At 51.4% G+C, this 15,187-nt stretch overlaps 2 protein-coding genes across 2 annotated transcripts in view; one reads left to right on the top strand and one right to left on the bottom strand.

Moving 5' to 3' along the window:
* The window catches only part of SPARC (secreted protein acidic and cysteine rich), a 22,167-nt gene extending 8,760 nt beyond the window's left edge, over positions 1-13,407 (top strand). Inside the window, exons 2-10 of the mRNA XM_007188622.2 lie at positions 336-405; positions 2,180-2,242; positions 3,174-3,261; positions 4,659-4,780; positions 6,605-6,725; positions 8,479-8,612; positions 9,282-9,430; positions 11,535-11,683; positions 12,171-13,407. Of these exons, the coding sequence (XP_007188684.1) occupies positions 349-405; positions 2,180-2,242; positions 3,174-3,261; positions 4,659-4,780; positions 6,605-6,725; positions 8,479-8,612; positions 9,282-9,430; positions 11,535-11,683; positions 12,171-12,199 (912 nt within the window). The 5' untranslated portion in view covers positions 336-348 and the 3' untranslated portion in view covers positions 12,200-13,407. The remainder of the gene's footprint in view (positions 1-335; positions 406-2,179; positions 2,243-3,173; positions 3,262-4,658; positions 4,781-6,604; positions 6,726-8,478; positions 8,613-9,281; positions 9,431-11,534; positions 11,684-12,170) is intronic.
* SLC36A1 (solute carrier family 36 member 1) overlaps positions 1-15,187 on the bottom strand; it is a 296,571-nt gene that overhangs the window by 52,397 nt on the left and 228,987 nt on the right. The window lies entirely within an intron of this gene.

The raw sequence follows: 15,187 nt of genomic DNA, 5'->3' as shown, positions 1-15,187 counted from the left end.
TGAGTGTTAGGTGTTAAAGACACATTAGCACCAAACTGAGACTCTCTCATATAATCAGGATTGAAAGAGAAATGAGTAGAAGCAACTTACTCCCATGTCTTTCACTATCCTTTAACATGGACCATTTAAAATTACCTTGCATATCACAGGAACTCGGCGTCAAGGACTCTCCATCAAGAAACCTCCCCCTTGGGGACTTCCCTGGTGGTCCAGTGGTCAAGACTCCGCACATCCAATGCAGGGGGTGCGGGTTCGACCCCTGGTCAGGGAACTAAGATCCCAAACAAAAAGGAACCTCCCCCTCACTGAACTCTCCATCTCTCTCCTCCCCACAGGGTTCCTAGCACCATGAGGGCCTGGATCTTCTTCCTCCTTTGCCTGGCCGGGTGGGCCTTGGCAGCCCCTGTAAGTACCTAAAGGTCACATCTGTTTGGTCTTACCTCCCACCACCAGCCCAGGGGCATCGAATCTGCCAGCCCTAGATGCTCAGAAGGGACAGAGACTTCCCCATCTTGAGTTAACTGTCTAATTAAAAAAAAATTTTTTTAATTAATTAATTAATTTATGGCTGTGTTGGGTCTTCGTTTCTGTGCGAGGGCTTTCTCTAGTTGTGGCAAGTGGGGGCCACTCTTCATCGCGGTGCGCGGGCCTCTCACTATCGCGGCCCCTCTTGTTGTGGAGCACAGGCTCCAGACGCACAGGCTCAGCAATTGTGGCTCACGGGCGTAGCCGCTCCGTGGCACGTGGGATCTTCCCAGACCAGGGATCGAACCCGTGTCCCCTGCATTGGCAGGCAGATTCTCAACCACTGTGCCACCAGGGAAGCCCCCCCCCAAATTTTTGTTTTCTTTAATAAGCTCAGAAAAAAAAGTGAATGAGGACCATTGGGTGGAGATTCCAGAGAAGAGAGATTTCCATGTAACATGAAAATGCACTTTTTAGCAATCAGAGCTTCCCAGAAAGGTACTAGAATTGCTTTAGAAGGAAGTGACCTGTTGGTCATATGAGGAATTGTAGCAGAGGGGGGAGATGCTGATGGGGATGATGTTAGAAGGGATTCAAGCCACAGAGCGAGGGCTGCGTTAGTTTCTGAATCAGTGAGGGCTACTTGGTTGCAAGCAACAGACTCCAATCTGACTAATTTAGGAGGGAAAAGGATACAGGGGTAGATTGTAAAATTCAAGGCCTTGGGGAGAACTAGAAAAGGGCAGCTCTGGGATCTGGGAGGTAAGATCTAATGGACGGTCATGGAGGTGTTGCCATTTGAATGTCTCTACTCCGACAGTTTTCACATATTGAGAAAATGTGTCAAGAAGATTAAAAAAATTCAAGGAGAGCTAATCTAGTTGAGTTTGGGTCCTGGGCCTGCTTCTTGGCCAAGGGATTGTGAGGCACCCTGACTGACAGGCCCTCCAAGAATCGCATGGAGAGGGCCAGCAGTGGTCATCCACTGCTACGCTGGAAGCTGTGACCAGAAGACGGAGGAAGAAACGTGAAGCGGGCAAAGAAAAGTTTCTTTCACCTATTATTCCCTCACCCTCTCTTCACTAGAAGGTGTGATGATGGTAGATGCTGGCAATCCTGATCAGGCAGTGAGATTTTGGCAAAAGATTTGGCAAGTTAGCATGACTTTTAGAAGAAGCCCCAGCCAGCCAGGCACCTCAAAGTCATATGCTATCTTGCTTCTTCTAACTACAGGTTGACCCCAAGAAGGAATCGCCAAAAAATAATAATAATGATGATGATGATATCACGCTTGTGGGAAAGATAATGACCTCTGTTAAAATTCAGTGTTCATCCCCTCTGGGTCTCAGTTTTCCCATCTGTAAGATGAAGGGCGTTGGTCTGCATTAGCGGTTTTCAGACTTTATAGGAGCCTAAGCAACGGAAATGCTTTTCCAAGCCAAATCTTAGATAGAAGCTCCAGATATAAATATAAAGGGAGGTGCTCCAGAGCCCCACAGGGCCCCCGTGTTTGGCTCCTCCTGTGCCTTCATCCCTACTCACAGAAGTCCCTGAGGGGCTCTGCTCGTTGGAGACCCCCAAGTGCACAGCCTTGGGGGTCTCCAACGAGCCGCTCTCCTAACTCCCCAGCTTTAGAGGTCCAGGCCGAGGCACTTGAGCAGTCAAGCTGGCCTTGGCCCTGACCTCTCCAAACCCTATTTTCACTTCCCAACAGCAACAGGAAGCCCTGCCTGATGAGACGGAAGTGGTCGAGGAAACCGTGGCTGAGGTGTCCGAGGTAGGTGGGGAGGGACCCCAGACCTGCGGCCCCTCTTTGCCCACGTCTGCTCCCTGAGAAAGCCAAACAGGTGCTGTGGGTCTCCTGCTGGAACGGGCACGGCACAGATGTAAATCCTGTGTATCCCCCAATCCTGACACACTCCTGAATGCTCCCCAAACCTTCCATGGAACCTAACAGTTGGGAGCTATGATTTTGAATTTTGTTTACTTTTTTTTTACTTTTTTTTTTTTTTAATTTTTTATTTATTTATATTTTTTTATTTTTGCTGTGTTGGGTCTTCGTTTCTGTGCGAGGGCTCTCTCTAGTTGTGGCAAGCGGGGGCCTCTCTTCATCGCGGTGCGCGGGCCTCTCACCATCGCGGCCTCTCTTGCTGTGGAGCACAGGCTCCAGACGCACAGGCTCAGTAATTGTGGCTCACGGGCCCAGTCGCTCCGTGGCATGTGGGATCTTCTCAGACCAGGGCTCGAACCCGTGTCCCCTGCATTGGCAGGCAGACTCTCAACTGCTGCGCCACCAGGGAAGCCCTGAATTTTGTTTACTTTTTAAGCTGTGGGACATTTTTTCGCAGATGATCACCCACGGTCTTCCCCATATGTCAAACAGATGAAAGCGGAGCTGCTCTGGTGTGGCCGGAAGGGTGGAGAGCTTGGCACCCCCTCTTGCCCTGACCCCCCCGGTGGCCTCTGAGGCATCTTCATAGAGCTCTGGGGCCCTAGAGTCACAGCGGCCTGTAAGATTCAGTCTCACTTCTGGACCTGGCAATTGTGCTCTCTGTTACCTGGGCCCAGTGCCCTTCTCCAGCTTGTCTCTCCCCATCCCTTTGTGGGTACCTGAGGCTCCAGGCAAGCCCCCTCCAGCCTTTGCCCCTTTCTTCCAGGTCTGGGATGGGGGTAGGGCCGTTTGACTCATTCTTCTCCCTCCACCCCAGGTACCTGTGGGAACCAACCCCGTCCAGGTGGAAGTAGGAGAGTTTGATGAAGGTGCTGAGGAAGCCGAGGAGGAGGTGGTGGCTGAAAGTAGGTCCCTTCCCTGTGTCTTGTCACTTGAAGCCTCTGCCCTCTGCCACCTGGGCCTAAAGCGTGGGCCCAGCGTGCATGAAGTTCCTTCCCAAGGAAATGCAGGGTGCGGTCCTCTCTGCAGGATGGGCCGTGGAGGAGAAACTGCCTTGACTGAAAGGTTGGGATTATTTTCTGGAATCTGGAAAGACCTATTTATAGCCAGGCCGTGAGTGTCAGGAAGGGAAGTTCTCAAGCTGCAAATGGCCTTCTCCCCTTATAGCTCTTTACTGTAATTCCAAAGTTGGGTTTCACATTCCCACTGAGGTCCCCAGTCCCATCTGGTCACTCGATGGCCCCAGAAGCTTTCACACTCATGAGCTTATTTGATTTTCACACAGCCGTGAGGAAATAAGGCCTGGAAACCTGACACAACTCATATAAGGCTACCCGTGGAGTTAGCGCCAGAGCAACCGCAATGACCCAGGGCCTCTGTCTCCCACCCACAGTGCCAGCATTCCCATCCCACACAGTGGAGACACTTCGTACCCCAGGGGCTAATAGCACAGACTCTGGAGGCGAACCCAACAAGGCTTGCCTCCAAACTGCCGCCTCTTTCTGCGATGCCCTCCGACAGCCTGTGAAGCTTCTCTGAGCCCAACTTCCTCACGTCTTACTTGGGGAAGGGTGAAGATGGTAGATCCTTGCCCCAGGGCTGTCAGAGGATTATGAGATAAAGCAGAAGCGCCCTTGGCCCAGGGCCTGGCAGGGCAGGCATCCAACAAAGGATGACTCTGATACCCCCAGACAAGCACCAGGAGGAAAAGGCTAGACGGGCTCGCATCCTGAGGGCACAGAATATTCCTTGGACCAGAGGGGCGTCTACTGAGTCATGTTCCTTCCCCTCCACGCCCCTCATCCAGTGTTTACCAGACACAGGCAGGCTCTATTGTTCAGTGTGGGCCTTGGGGCTCTGCTCCCTTTTCCGCTACAGCCACTCAAGTCTGTTTTGTTGGGCCTCACAGCTCCCTGGCTCCGTGACAACAGCTGGCTTTCCAAGTCATTTTAGAAAGTCTATTCTAAAATCCCAAAATGCCCTGCGATGACTGATCCGCCGACAGCTGAGGACACAATGGTTGCTTCCATCCTTGGGGGAGCTATATGGCACCTGGCGCTCCTGGGTCCCTGACTGAGCCCCCAGCCCCCCAAGTGTGCCTGGCCCTGACCTCAGGCTGAATCTCTAATTCCCAGGCTGAGCCAGCTGCTCCCCTCCATGCCGATTGCTGGGTTCAGCAGAAGAGAAGGGAGGACGCAGGGCTGCTCAAAGCCCGAGTGGGGGCCACAGCCTAGGACTTCTGTCCAAGGATCCGTGTGGGGTGGGGTGGACGTGCTAACCGGGTGCCCTTGCGCTCCACCAGACCCCTGCCAGAACCACCACTGCAAACATGGCAAGGTGTGCGAGCTGGACGAGAACAACACCCCCATGTGCGTGTGCCAGGACCCCACCAGCTGCCCTGCCCCCATTGGCGAGTTTGAGAAGGTGAGCCTGAGGGACAGGGGCAGGGCGGGGGGCTGGGGTCCTCACAACACAGAGCATCTGCCCAGAACACTGCTGCTTGGTGGTCCCACGGGGCAGCTCCGGTCTCAGAAGTCCCCTCGCTAGGTGTAGTCACAGCAAGCAAGCGAGTCGGAGGGGAGGCTCTTCCCGTCCCTGGACTCCAGCAACCAGCAAGAATTTACGTGGCGCCACCAGCTTCCAACTCTACTCAGACTCCAAAGGGAATACATCAGCACCACCAGGCACCGGGAGAGGGGCTTTCTGTACGTGGGAGCAGCTTGGCAAAGCATCAGGTCCAAAAATGTGCATTCTGGGTCAGACTGAAGGCTGACATCAAACCCCATCGCCACCACTTGTTAGTGTGGGATCTTAGCTATGTTCCTCTCCAAGTTTTCTCACCTCTAAAAATGGGACAGAAATAGACTGTATCTCATAGGGCTATTGTGGGGATTTGTCAGATAATGTCTGGTACTTCGTAAGTTCTCAATATGTGCTATTTTTAAAAATCTTTCAAACCTGTTCATTATTCCTCCAGTAGGACTCATCCATCCATCCATCCATCCATCCATCCATCCATCCATCCAAGTAAATACTTATTGAGCACCCATGCATGTCAACCATTGTGCTAGTGGTAACCTAGCTCAGGGCAACAAATTGAGTACCAGTACCATTCCCACAACCTCCCACCTGGCTTCTCCATCTTCAATCTCTCCCCAGTACAACTTATCCTCTGGGCTCCAAATTTTAGCATCTTTGTCAACTCTTCCCTCCTCGTCACCCCTTCACCCCCTACCGCACTGGTCACCAATGCCCATCAGTTCTCCCTCTGCAGTGATATATAAGCAATAAGCGTGTGCAGGATGTTCAACGCAAGGCTCCCCTCCTCCTGACGCAGCCACTTACTCTGCCACTGCATTTGTTCAGCCCACGGCATCTCTGCTCGGCCACCCCCTCATGCAGAGACTCGCTAGGGGGACCAACATAACTCAGCATACAGTTGCACTCACCGCTAAGAGTTAAGGGTATGTAGCTGGATGAAAAGGGAACAAGATACAGGCAGAGTGTGGAGGAATCCATGCACAGTCTTGCTTACTCTCCCCCTGCCATGAGGGGTCTCACAGAACCCACTCTTTCCCCAGCTACAAAGATGCGATGTAGCTACATGTGAGCAAGGCTTCTGCCCAAGGAAGAAGCCCTTTAGAGACTCAGCACCCAACGTTTAATTGAGGGCTGGTCACACAGACATCCCCTCCCTAGCATGTACCCAAAGTCCAGACTCCAAGCAGGAAAACAGATGTTCAGCATGAACCATATTATTTGTACAAGCAATCTAGGCACAGTGAGCCACTTTCATCATTGTGGACAGTTTTCTAACAGTTCAGGGAACTGTTTACCAGCCACGTTTTCAGACTCCAGCCAAGGGCCAACATCATAAGTGCGCCTTTCTAAGGATAACAATCCCAGGCCTGCTGTATTAACTCTTCTGCACACCCTGCCCTTTACCCATCCTCACCTTCAATTCATCCTTTCCATATCTCCCAGGTTTGCTTTCCCATGTCTCAGCCCTGACTCCGTCATACCACTGCTCAGAGACCAGCAGTGGCTCTCAGCATGGGCTGAACATCGGCCTGGGAGCCCAAAGAGTAGATTCTTGTCTGGGCCCCACCACTAACTCACTGTATGACCCTGGGCTAATCACGTTCCTTGCCTGGCCCTCAGTGTCTCCATCTCTGAAATGGGCAAGGATGGTGGTACTAGCGAAGGGCTCTGGGAATGAGGGTGCGGTCCTCTATGCTTTGCCGCCAGGTGTGCAGCAATGACAACAAGACCTTCGACTCTTCCTGCCACTTCTTTGCCACCAAGTGCACGCTGGAGGGCACCAAGAAGGGCCACAAACTCCACCTGGACTACATCGGGCCTTGCAAATGTGAGTCTCTCCTCAGACCCTGCCAAGCCTCCCATCTCAGGGAAAAGGCACTGAACTGGCACTGAGGCTGGCTCTGCCACTCCTGTGCTGTGTGATCTTGGGCAAATCTCTTCCCCTCCCTGAGCCTCAGGGTTCCCATTTATAAAATGAGATGATTGTCTATGAGTAGGTATCTGCATTCAGGACATGTCCAGGGAAGAACTGAGCAGTTGTGGGAGCACAAGATCAGGGAGGATTTCTGGAGCCTCTCATTAGCATCCAAGACAGCTCATTTCTTTTCTGTAAAGGTGAGGAAGTTCTTCTATAGGGCTAACCACTATCTTTCCTGCTTCAACATTGTGAAGCAAAAGTGATATTCTACCTAGGCCTATAAAGTGTTTTAAAAATACTTGACTTTGAATGCTTTAAAATTGGGGCAAGGCTGTCAGTTCCCCTTAGGCCCTGTTACTCAATATTGTCATATCCTTGGCCATTTTACTCCATTACATTCCTGTCTGCCCGCATAAGACATATGATTCACCACCTTCTTCTAGAAACCTGGGAGCCAGGTGTTTGGCGGAAGGGATGCCAAGGTGTTGTCTGGCCCTTTGTTAGTGATCCCAGGTGCAGTCTCAGCTGGCCCAGGCTCCTGCTTCAGCGTGGCTGCCTCCCTATCATCGGAAACACCCAAGGCCACCTCTGCTCCCCTCCAAGACAACATCCACGTGGTGTGTCTGGTACATCCTGGCACCAGATGACACTGGGGAGGGCCCCTCACCTGCCTCAGGTGTGCAGCGTGCAGAAAGGTGGAGGAGGGGGAACCAGATTCTCCTGTGGTCAGCCCCGCTCTGCCAGTTACGGGGCCAAGGGTGTGAAATGAGAAGGCACAGCCTGGAGAAGGAGGGCAGTGGGAGGAATGCTGGTAGGAATTCCTGGGCAGTGAGACTGACACACGTGCCGAGCGGCTCTCCCGTCCTCTGGGGCATATCACTCACTCCCTCCAACTCCTAGCGTTTCCAACCCAGATTTTCTCTTCCTTTCCCCAGCTGCTGGTGAAGAAGGTTGTGGTCCTAATCACAGAGGGGGCTTCGCATAGGTGAAAGGATGAGGGAAGGATGGACCCCTAGGCCCTCAGGCACCCACATGCTCTGGTGCTGGATGAGGCTCTGACAGGGTGGCCTTAATCGAGCCCCTTCTCTCCACACGGACATCTAATATGTCCAACAAGAGGGTGGACTTGGATGAAATCTCCAGGTCTGACATTCTGGGATCCCAAGTTCCAAAGACCAGGATGGAATCATATCGCTAAGAATGTTCTGGTGATTAAGCATACCTGAATCCCCACCCCAGCTAAGCGGGGCCTATGGGTGGATGCTATTCCTCAGTATCCCAGCTTCAAACACCCCTCAAGAGTCAACATCATCATGTGGGTCCTGGCCTCTGTTTTCAGGGCGCAACACCCAGAAAAATGCAAGAGCCATTGGAGGGAACCATTTCCCTCCGCAGATCAGATGAAGACCAAAGGGACAGCAGACGTGCTTTTGCACTTGTCCACTTGCAGAGTATTCTTCCCCCCACATAATCTCTTTTGTTCAAAAGGTGTGAAGACACTGTGGCCCAGAGAGGCTGAGCCCTGTGCTTCAATCAAGGTCGCTGATTGAAGCTTCTTGCTGGAGGAGGGCGTGGGGCGGGGAGAGCTGCCCAGCCAGCAGGTTGGCCCTCAGGCAGGGAGAATCAGGGTCTGTGCTGACCATCCTTGTGTGTTGGGCCCTAGACATCGCTCCCTGCCTGGACTCGGAGCTGACTGAGTTCCCCCTGCGCATGCGGGACTGGCTCAAGAACGTCCTGGTCACACTGTACGAGAGGGATGAGGACAACAACCTTCTGACCGAGAAGCAGAAGCTGAGGGTGAGTGGTGTCTTTTCATCCTGTCCCAGGGCGCCTGAGCGGGACGCCTCCTGGCCCCAGGCTGGCTGGGATCCACAGTCCCATTCCTAGATCTAGAGCCCCAAGCGTAAGCCCACATCCCCACTCCAAAGAGTGCCAGTATTCTGGGCGCTAGGACACAGACCCCTCCTTGCTGCCTTTGAAGGCTCCTAGAGTACGTTCACATCTTAAAGGCTCTGAGAAGTCCTGTAACAAAAAGACCTGCTCACTTTGTTTGTCTCCATAAGAGACATAAATAACTCTATTCCTTTTTCCTTCTGAGTCTGTGGATCTTAAACTTTAATGGACATACCAAGCACTAGGAGTACTGATAAATGCAGCTTCCCGGGCCCCGCCTCAGGCCCACTGAATCAGTGTCTCTGTGAAGCAAGCCCCAGGAAGCTGCATCTGCACATATTCCCCAGTCATTCTGATGTGGCAGCCCTATGGTGAGCCTTTTGAGATCGCCCCAGGCCTTCATTTTTGTGGACGAGATGGTGGTACCCATCTACGCCACTTCCTTTCCTCATTTTGAACCTTGGCCTTGGCTGGTCTCTGCCAGCTCTGGCCTCCTGTCAGAGTGGGGAGGGGCCTTGACTGGTCTGGACAGCCTCCCCGGACTCTTTGTCACACGCGTCTCTGCTCCCACAGGTGAAGAAGATCCACGAGAATGAGAAGCGCCTGGAAGCCGGAGACCACCCTGTGGAGCTGCTGGCCCGGGACTTCGAGAAGAATTACAACATGTACATCTTCCCTGTGCACTGGCAGTTTGGGCAGCTGGACCAGCACCCCATCGATGGGTAAGACCCCAGGCCCCCCGGATCCCGGGGAGCTGCTCTGGCTTGGCCCTGGAGTGGACAGTCGTGGGTCAGCGCTGCTAGGTGCACTAGATGTGGTCAGAAAACCTCCCAGGGGCCTCTGCTGCTCCCAGCCCTAGAGCCCGCGGCTTGCCTAAGGGCTGTGGCAGGAAGGGAGAGGTGTAGGAGAAAGGATGCAGGACCGGGGGGGAAGAAGGCCATGAGACACTCTCTCCTGCCAGAAGAGGCAGAAGCCACTGGAACTGAAAACCCCTCCTTAACCCGGTGAGTGTTGGCCTGGGGTATCCATTCACGGAGGGAGAGCGAGCTAGGAAGGAACGCCAGACTCCTAGGAGGTGGCAGAGCCAAGGTGGGGCAGCCTGTGTGCTCACTGTCCTTCAGCAAGACCCTGAGACCCAGCCCTAACAGGGAAAGCCGGCCCTGGAAGTGCTTAAGAAATTCACAGAGCCAGCCTCATCCCCAAGGCAAGCCCTTGGTTTGATCGCTCTTGCCCCTTGTCGAAATGAGTTAGGAAGTGCTGTGTAACTGCCCTGCAGGATAGGCAGGGAGTTGGTCAGTGAACAAACACTTACTGAGTGTCTATTACACGCCCAGCATGATTCTAGGCAGGGGATTGAACAGTAATCAGAACTGACATGGCCCTTGCCCCCATGGAGCTCACACTCTGGGTGATGATCAGTTTTTCACAATCGAAGGAAAAAGGAAAGAAGGCTCCTGGAAGTTGCAGGTGGAAGCTGGCGTACCTGCAGCTGAGCAGGGGTGGTCACCCTCACTACCGCCTTCTGGCCTTCTTTTGCTGTGTGTTCCTGGAGCAGCACGGAAAGGAAGGCCACCCTGCTCGCACGCTGTGCCCAGGGATGCTCCCCTCGGGCAAGCTCACCGCTCCCTCCTGGTCCAACCCCTGTGCCTGGAATCTGCCCACCCTGTGGGTGATCCAGGGGGCCTGGGGTCTCCTGAGCACTGGGAAACTCCCTGCTGCTTCTCTCCCAGGCTCTTTCCGTGGCTGGGATCCATCTGAGTCATACTGTGGAGGGGAGGGGAGGGGAGAAGTCAGGGGAACATCTGGAGCTCAGGCTGAGCAAGGAAGGGGCCAGGAGGGAGGCTTCTGGATGGAGCTGCAAGGACTGTGAGTCTGGGAAAGCGCTTCAGCCTGGGTCAGGGGATCCATCCTTCCCCTCTCCTTGTCCCAGAGCTGCCTGGTGACCTTGCTTGAGTCCCCGCCCCTCTCTGGGGCTCAGTTTTCTCACTGGTATATAATGAAGGGGGGAGGGTTCAGTTCAAACAGTGTGTGATTCCTTCCACGAGTTGGGTGGGGCAGGAGGGCCTGGGGGTCAGAGAGGAAATTGGAGTCAAGTTGTAGTCCCTTGGGGAAGAGTGTTTTGAGGACAACTAATTGAGGGCTCCGGGGAACAAGGAAAAAAATCATACATGTGCTCTGGAGTCCAGGCCAGCTGGAAGGACAGGAATGGAGGACAGTGGGAGAGAAATCAAAAGGCCTCCTTCTCACACATGACACAGTATACAAATGATAAAGTTCTATCGACCCTCCCTGCCAGTCCCAGTCTCTTCCCACGCTCCTCCCCAGAAGTCAGCGCTTTCTTCATTTTGATGCATCTCTTTTTAGCCTCTTTAACGTGCATTTGCAGCTGTGTAAATGTGTGTCCACAGAAAACATGCATTGTTGTTCCATACCAGATTTTGATCTACCAATAGCAGAAATGCTGAATATTTTCAGTTTAAGTTTCTGTGCCCTCAAATCTTAGCCAATTAGGAAACAAATGCACCAAGAGACCTGTGTTATGAACCCACAGACATCAGAACTGGAAGGGCCCTTGGACATTATGGTCAACTCCTCCCCCTTTGATGGAGGGGCAAACTGAGGCTCAGGGTGGGCCAGGGTTGTGTTCTCAGAAACACAGCAGGTCAGTGGCAGAGCTGGGAGGAGACCCAGGATTCTGGCTTCTCATCTTGCATTGAACATCCTTTCCTTCGGCCCCGAGGGGCAGGCTCCCTGCCCCCGTCTCCCCATGCAGGGGTGTGGGGCTTTCTCAGGCTCTCAGGCTCTCCCCCACCTCATCCCCTGCAGGTACCTGTCTCACACCGAGCTAGCCCCACTGCGTGCGCCCCTCATCCCCATGGAGCACTGCACCACCCGCTTTTTCGAGACCTGTGACCTGGACAAGGACAAATACATCGCCCTGGACGAGTGGGCCGGCTGCTTCGGCATCAAGGAGCGTGAGTGTCTGAGCAAAGGGGCCGCCGTCCTCTCCCTCCCCCTTCGCTGCCCTCTCTGCCGTCTGTGTGTCTGTCCTCTCTGCCCATCTCTGCTCTCTGTGCCTCATTAACTTCTGTCTGCTCTCCCCGCCTGGGTGGGCCTCGCTCTCTCAGGCGGCTTCCTGATCCTTCTCTGTCCATCCATCGGGTGTCTCTTTCTCTCTCCCTTCCTCGAGCATCAGCACGCACTCTGTGTCTAGCACTCCTCTGGGAAGTGGCAGGCACCTGGAGAGGAGACAGGGAGTGTAACTTGGCAGTGGGTGTTAAGTGACAAGGACCGGCCAGGGAGGGGGAGACCAAAGTTCTCAGTCATAGGCTCCCTGGGTGACCTTGGTCTGGTCACCTGGCCCCTGGTCCCGGGGATGGGTGGGATCCGCCAACTCCTTGGGAAGCACATCTTCATCAACACCGACCTCCAAGTCTAATGCTGCTTCTTCTTGCTTTACAGGGGACATCGACAAGGATCTCGTGATCTAAATCCACGTCTCCACCTGCAGAACCAGATTCTTTCTCTTTGACCTTCCCCCTCCTGTTTTCCCCAATGTTTAAAATGTTTGGATGGTTTGTTGTTCTGCCTGGGGTCAAGGTGCTAATATAGACTTAAATGAGTACATTAACGGTGCTAAACATGGAAATTTTAACCCAAGTCATGCCATTCTTAGCTGTAACTCAGCTATCACGGCCTCTTGCTCATCTACTAACGGTCCCACTTTTGTCTTAACATTTGCACCTCTGCCCATCGTCTTAGTGGCATATAGGTGGAAATTTTGATCTGTTGAAGTCTGCCTTCAGCACACGTTGCATCTTTAGATTTTCTACTTTTCTGTTTGAAACTAATACTCACCGAATCAGACTTTGTGTTAATTTTATTTCAGGGTAATGGCTGCCAGGGGGTCATCCCTATGCGGCCTGAAGGTGGGCAAAGGGAAGTAATAGACATGTGACGTTGGCAAGGATGTTTCTGGGGCTAGAGGATCAGTGGTGGGGAAAACCTGCAGAACCCACCAGCCAGAACCGCAGATAACAAATCTTGTTTGCCCGGGGCTGTAACTGAGAGAAAGACCGCAAGACTGTGTTCTGGGAATACATAAACTCTCACACAAACCCGGTTCCTCACCATTCCCCGACCCCCTCACTTTTCAGTGCTGTTTCTTTTCATATGAGGCTGTTTGTTCAAACTTTTCAGAGCCATGGACCATCAGTTCTCTAGAATCCACCACACCTCTGGGGGGCAGATCACCACATTGTACAGGGCTGCTCCCCTCCGAACTGTCTTTGGGAGATGCAGGAGTGGGAGGGTGTTTCAGCCAGAAAGGCCAAAATCAAGAAGTGAGGCTCAGAATGTTGTAAAACAGAAAAAGTGCAGCTGGTGAATCGGTTTTGTTTAAGGCTTTTTTTGGTTTTTTGGCTTTTTCCTCTTTTTTCACATCTGGACGGCTGTCATGAGGGATCTTTCCTTTGGTTGCTAGCATGTTGCTCCTCTTCTCCCCCACCCCTCTCTTTTCTTTCTATTAATCAAAAGAAACTTCAAAGTCAATGGGATGGTCGGATCTCACAGGCTGAGAACTCGTTCACCTCCAAGCATTTCATGAAAAAGCTGCTTCTTATTAATCATGTAAACTCTCACCACGATGTGAAGAGTTTGACAAATCTTTCAAAATAAAAAGTACTGACTTAGAAACTGCCTTCCTGAGTGGTTTTGCATGTGTCTTAGTGACCTCATTTCCCTGACACGCCAACACATGGACATACGTGTCCATACACAACTGTACAAATGCAAAGTTTTGCAAACACACTTTTATGCTTTTGTACACACACGTGCACACACACACAGGCTTGCTTATACACAGGGAAGGTATGGTGCTTATAAGCACAGATTTAGCTTACTTTTAATTTTATGACCTGGGGGCTGACCTTTTTCATGACTGCACTTCATTATCAGAGCACCAGGCTAAGCAACTCTCTCCCTTCACTAACCACTCACTCATTCAACCATCCATCCATTCAGTAAATGTTTATGACATACCTACTCTGGACAGATCCCATTCCAGGTGCTATAGGCACAAATGTGGCAAAGCAGACAAAGCATTTGTTCTTCTGGGTTTTACAGTCTAATATGGAATGGATTAAAAAAATGTACAAATAAATATAAATTACAAGATGTGATAGGTACACTGAAGGGAGAGTATAAGAAACCAGGAGTACAAGGACTCAGAGGAAAAGAATATACAAATCAATTTTCACTGCAAAGTAAAGGAGCTGTTACAGTGGAGGATTACTGGACTGAATGTCAATATTATGACATAGTATAACTGTGTTTCATGTTTGGTAATTGCAATCATTGTTGCTTTTGTTGTGGTCATCCATGTACAATGCTTGGTGTCAGTCTATTTATCTCTTGTAAAAATAAAATACAGTGTGTGTGTGTGGAAAAAAAAATATATAAAATAAAATAAAAAAAAAAAAAAAAAAAAAAAAGAAACCAGGAGTGTGTGTCACAGGAGGACACAGGATTATTCTAGAGTCCCACTATCCCATATGGTAGCTACGACCCATGCATGGCTATTGAGATTTAAATTTAAATTAATTAAAATTTAAAATTGAGTCCCTCAGTCACTCTAGAAACTTTTCAAGTCCTTAATAGCAATACGTGGCTAATAGTTACCCTACTGAACAGGTAGATCCAGAACATTTTCATCAATACAGAAGGTTCTATTGGACACGGCTGTTCTAGGGCTTCCTTGAGAAAACTTGAGCTGAGTCACAGAGGAAGAGAAGGAATGAAGTGTTTGGAGGGGCAGAGGTGAGAGAGGGGAGAGGTTGGGGAAAGGGCATTCCAGGCAGGGGGAACAGCCCAGGCAAAGGTCTTGAGGGGATGGGGAGCATTATGAGTCCCACGCCAGTGTGGCTGGTGTGTAAAACGAGGGCTTATACTGGATGAAGCTGAAGAGGTGGGCAGAGGCCAGACCCTGCAGTCTGGTAGGCCATGATATGGAGTTTGGATTTTATTTTTTTTGTTTGCAATGGGAAATTGTTGGAGGGTTTTAAACCATAGAAAGAGAGAGACAAGATTAGAATGGCTTTAAAAATAACACTCTGGTTCTGGAAAGATAACGGCATCCTAAGTCCACAGAGTACATTTCGAAGCTCTTGTGTGCCCACCAAGCTGGTATGATATTTCAGGGTGGTGTTCTGAGGCACCCCTTCGAGACAGAGAAACAGTTCCAGGAAGTGTGCTCCGTTGCAATGGACCACAGAGCTAGGTCTTCAGATGCCAAGCCGAGAGCTGGTTTATTCCTCACTTATTTTAAATTATTTTCAAACTACTAACATAATACAAACTCATTAAAAAAATCATAAAACTCATCTCATAAACTTGTATTCTGGTGTTCTGTTTTCACACCAGAAGGAGGAGAGACTGACCAGTTTGGTTCTGGCCATGTGAGGAACTCAAGACCAGCACTA

This window comes from Balaenoptera acutorostrata, chromosome 2 (genome assembly GCF_949987535.1).
Source record: "Balaenoptera acutorostrata chromosome 2, mBalAcu1.1, whole genome shotgun sequence".
NCBI classification, from domain to species: Eukaryota; Metazoa; Chordata; class Mammalia; order Artiodactyla; family Balaenopteridae; genus Balaenoptera; species Balaenoptera acutorostrata.
Note: the sequence above shows the minus strand (reverse complement) of the source record. Positions and strands in the feature narration are given on the sequence as shown.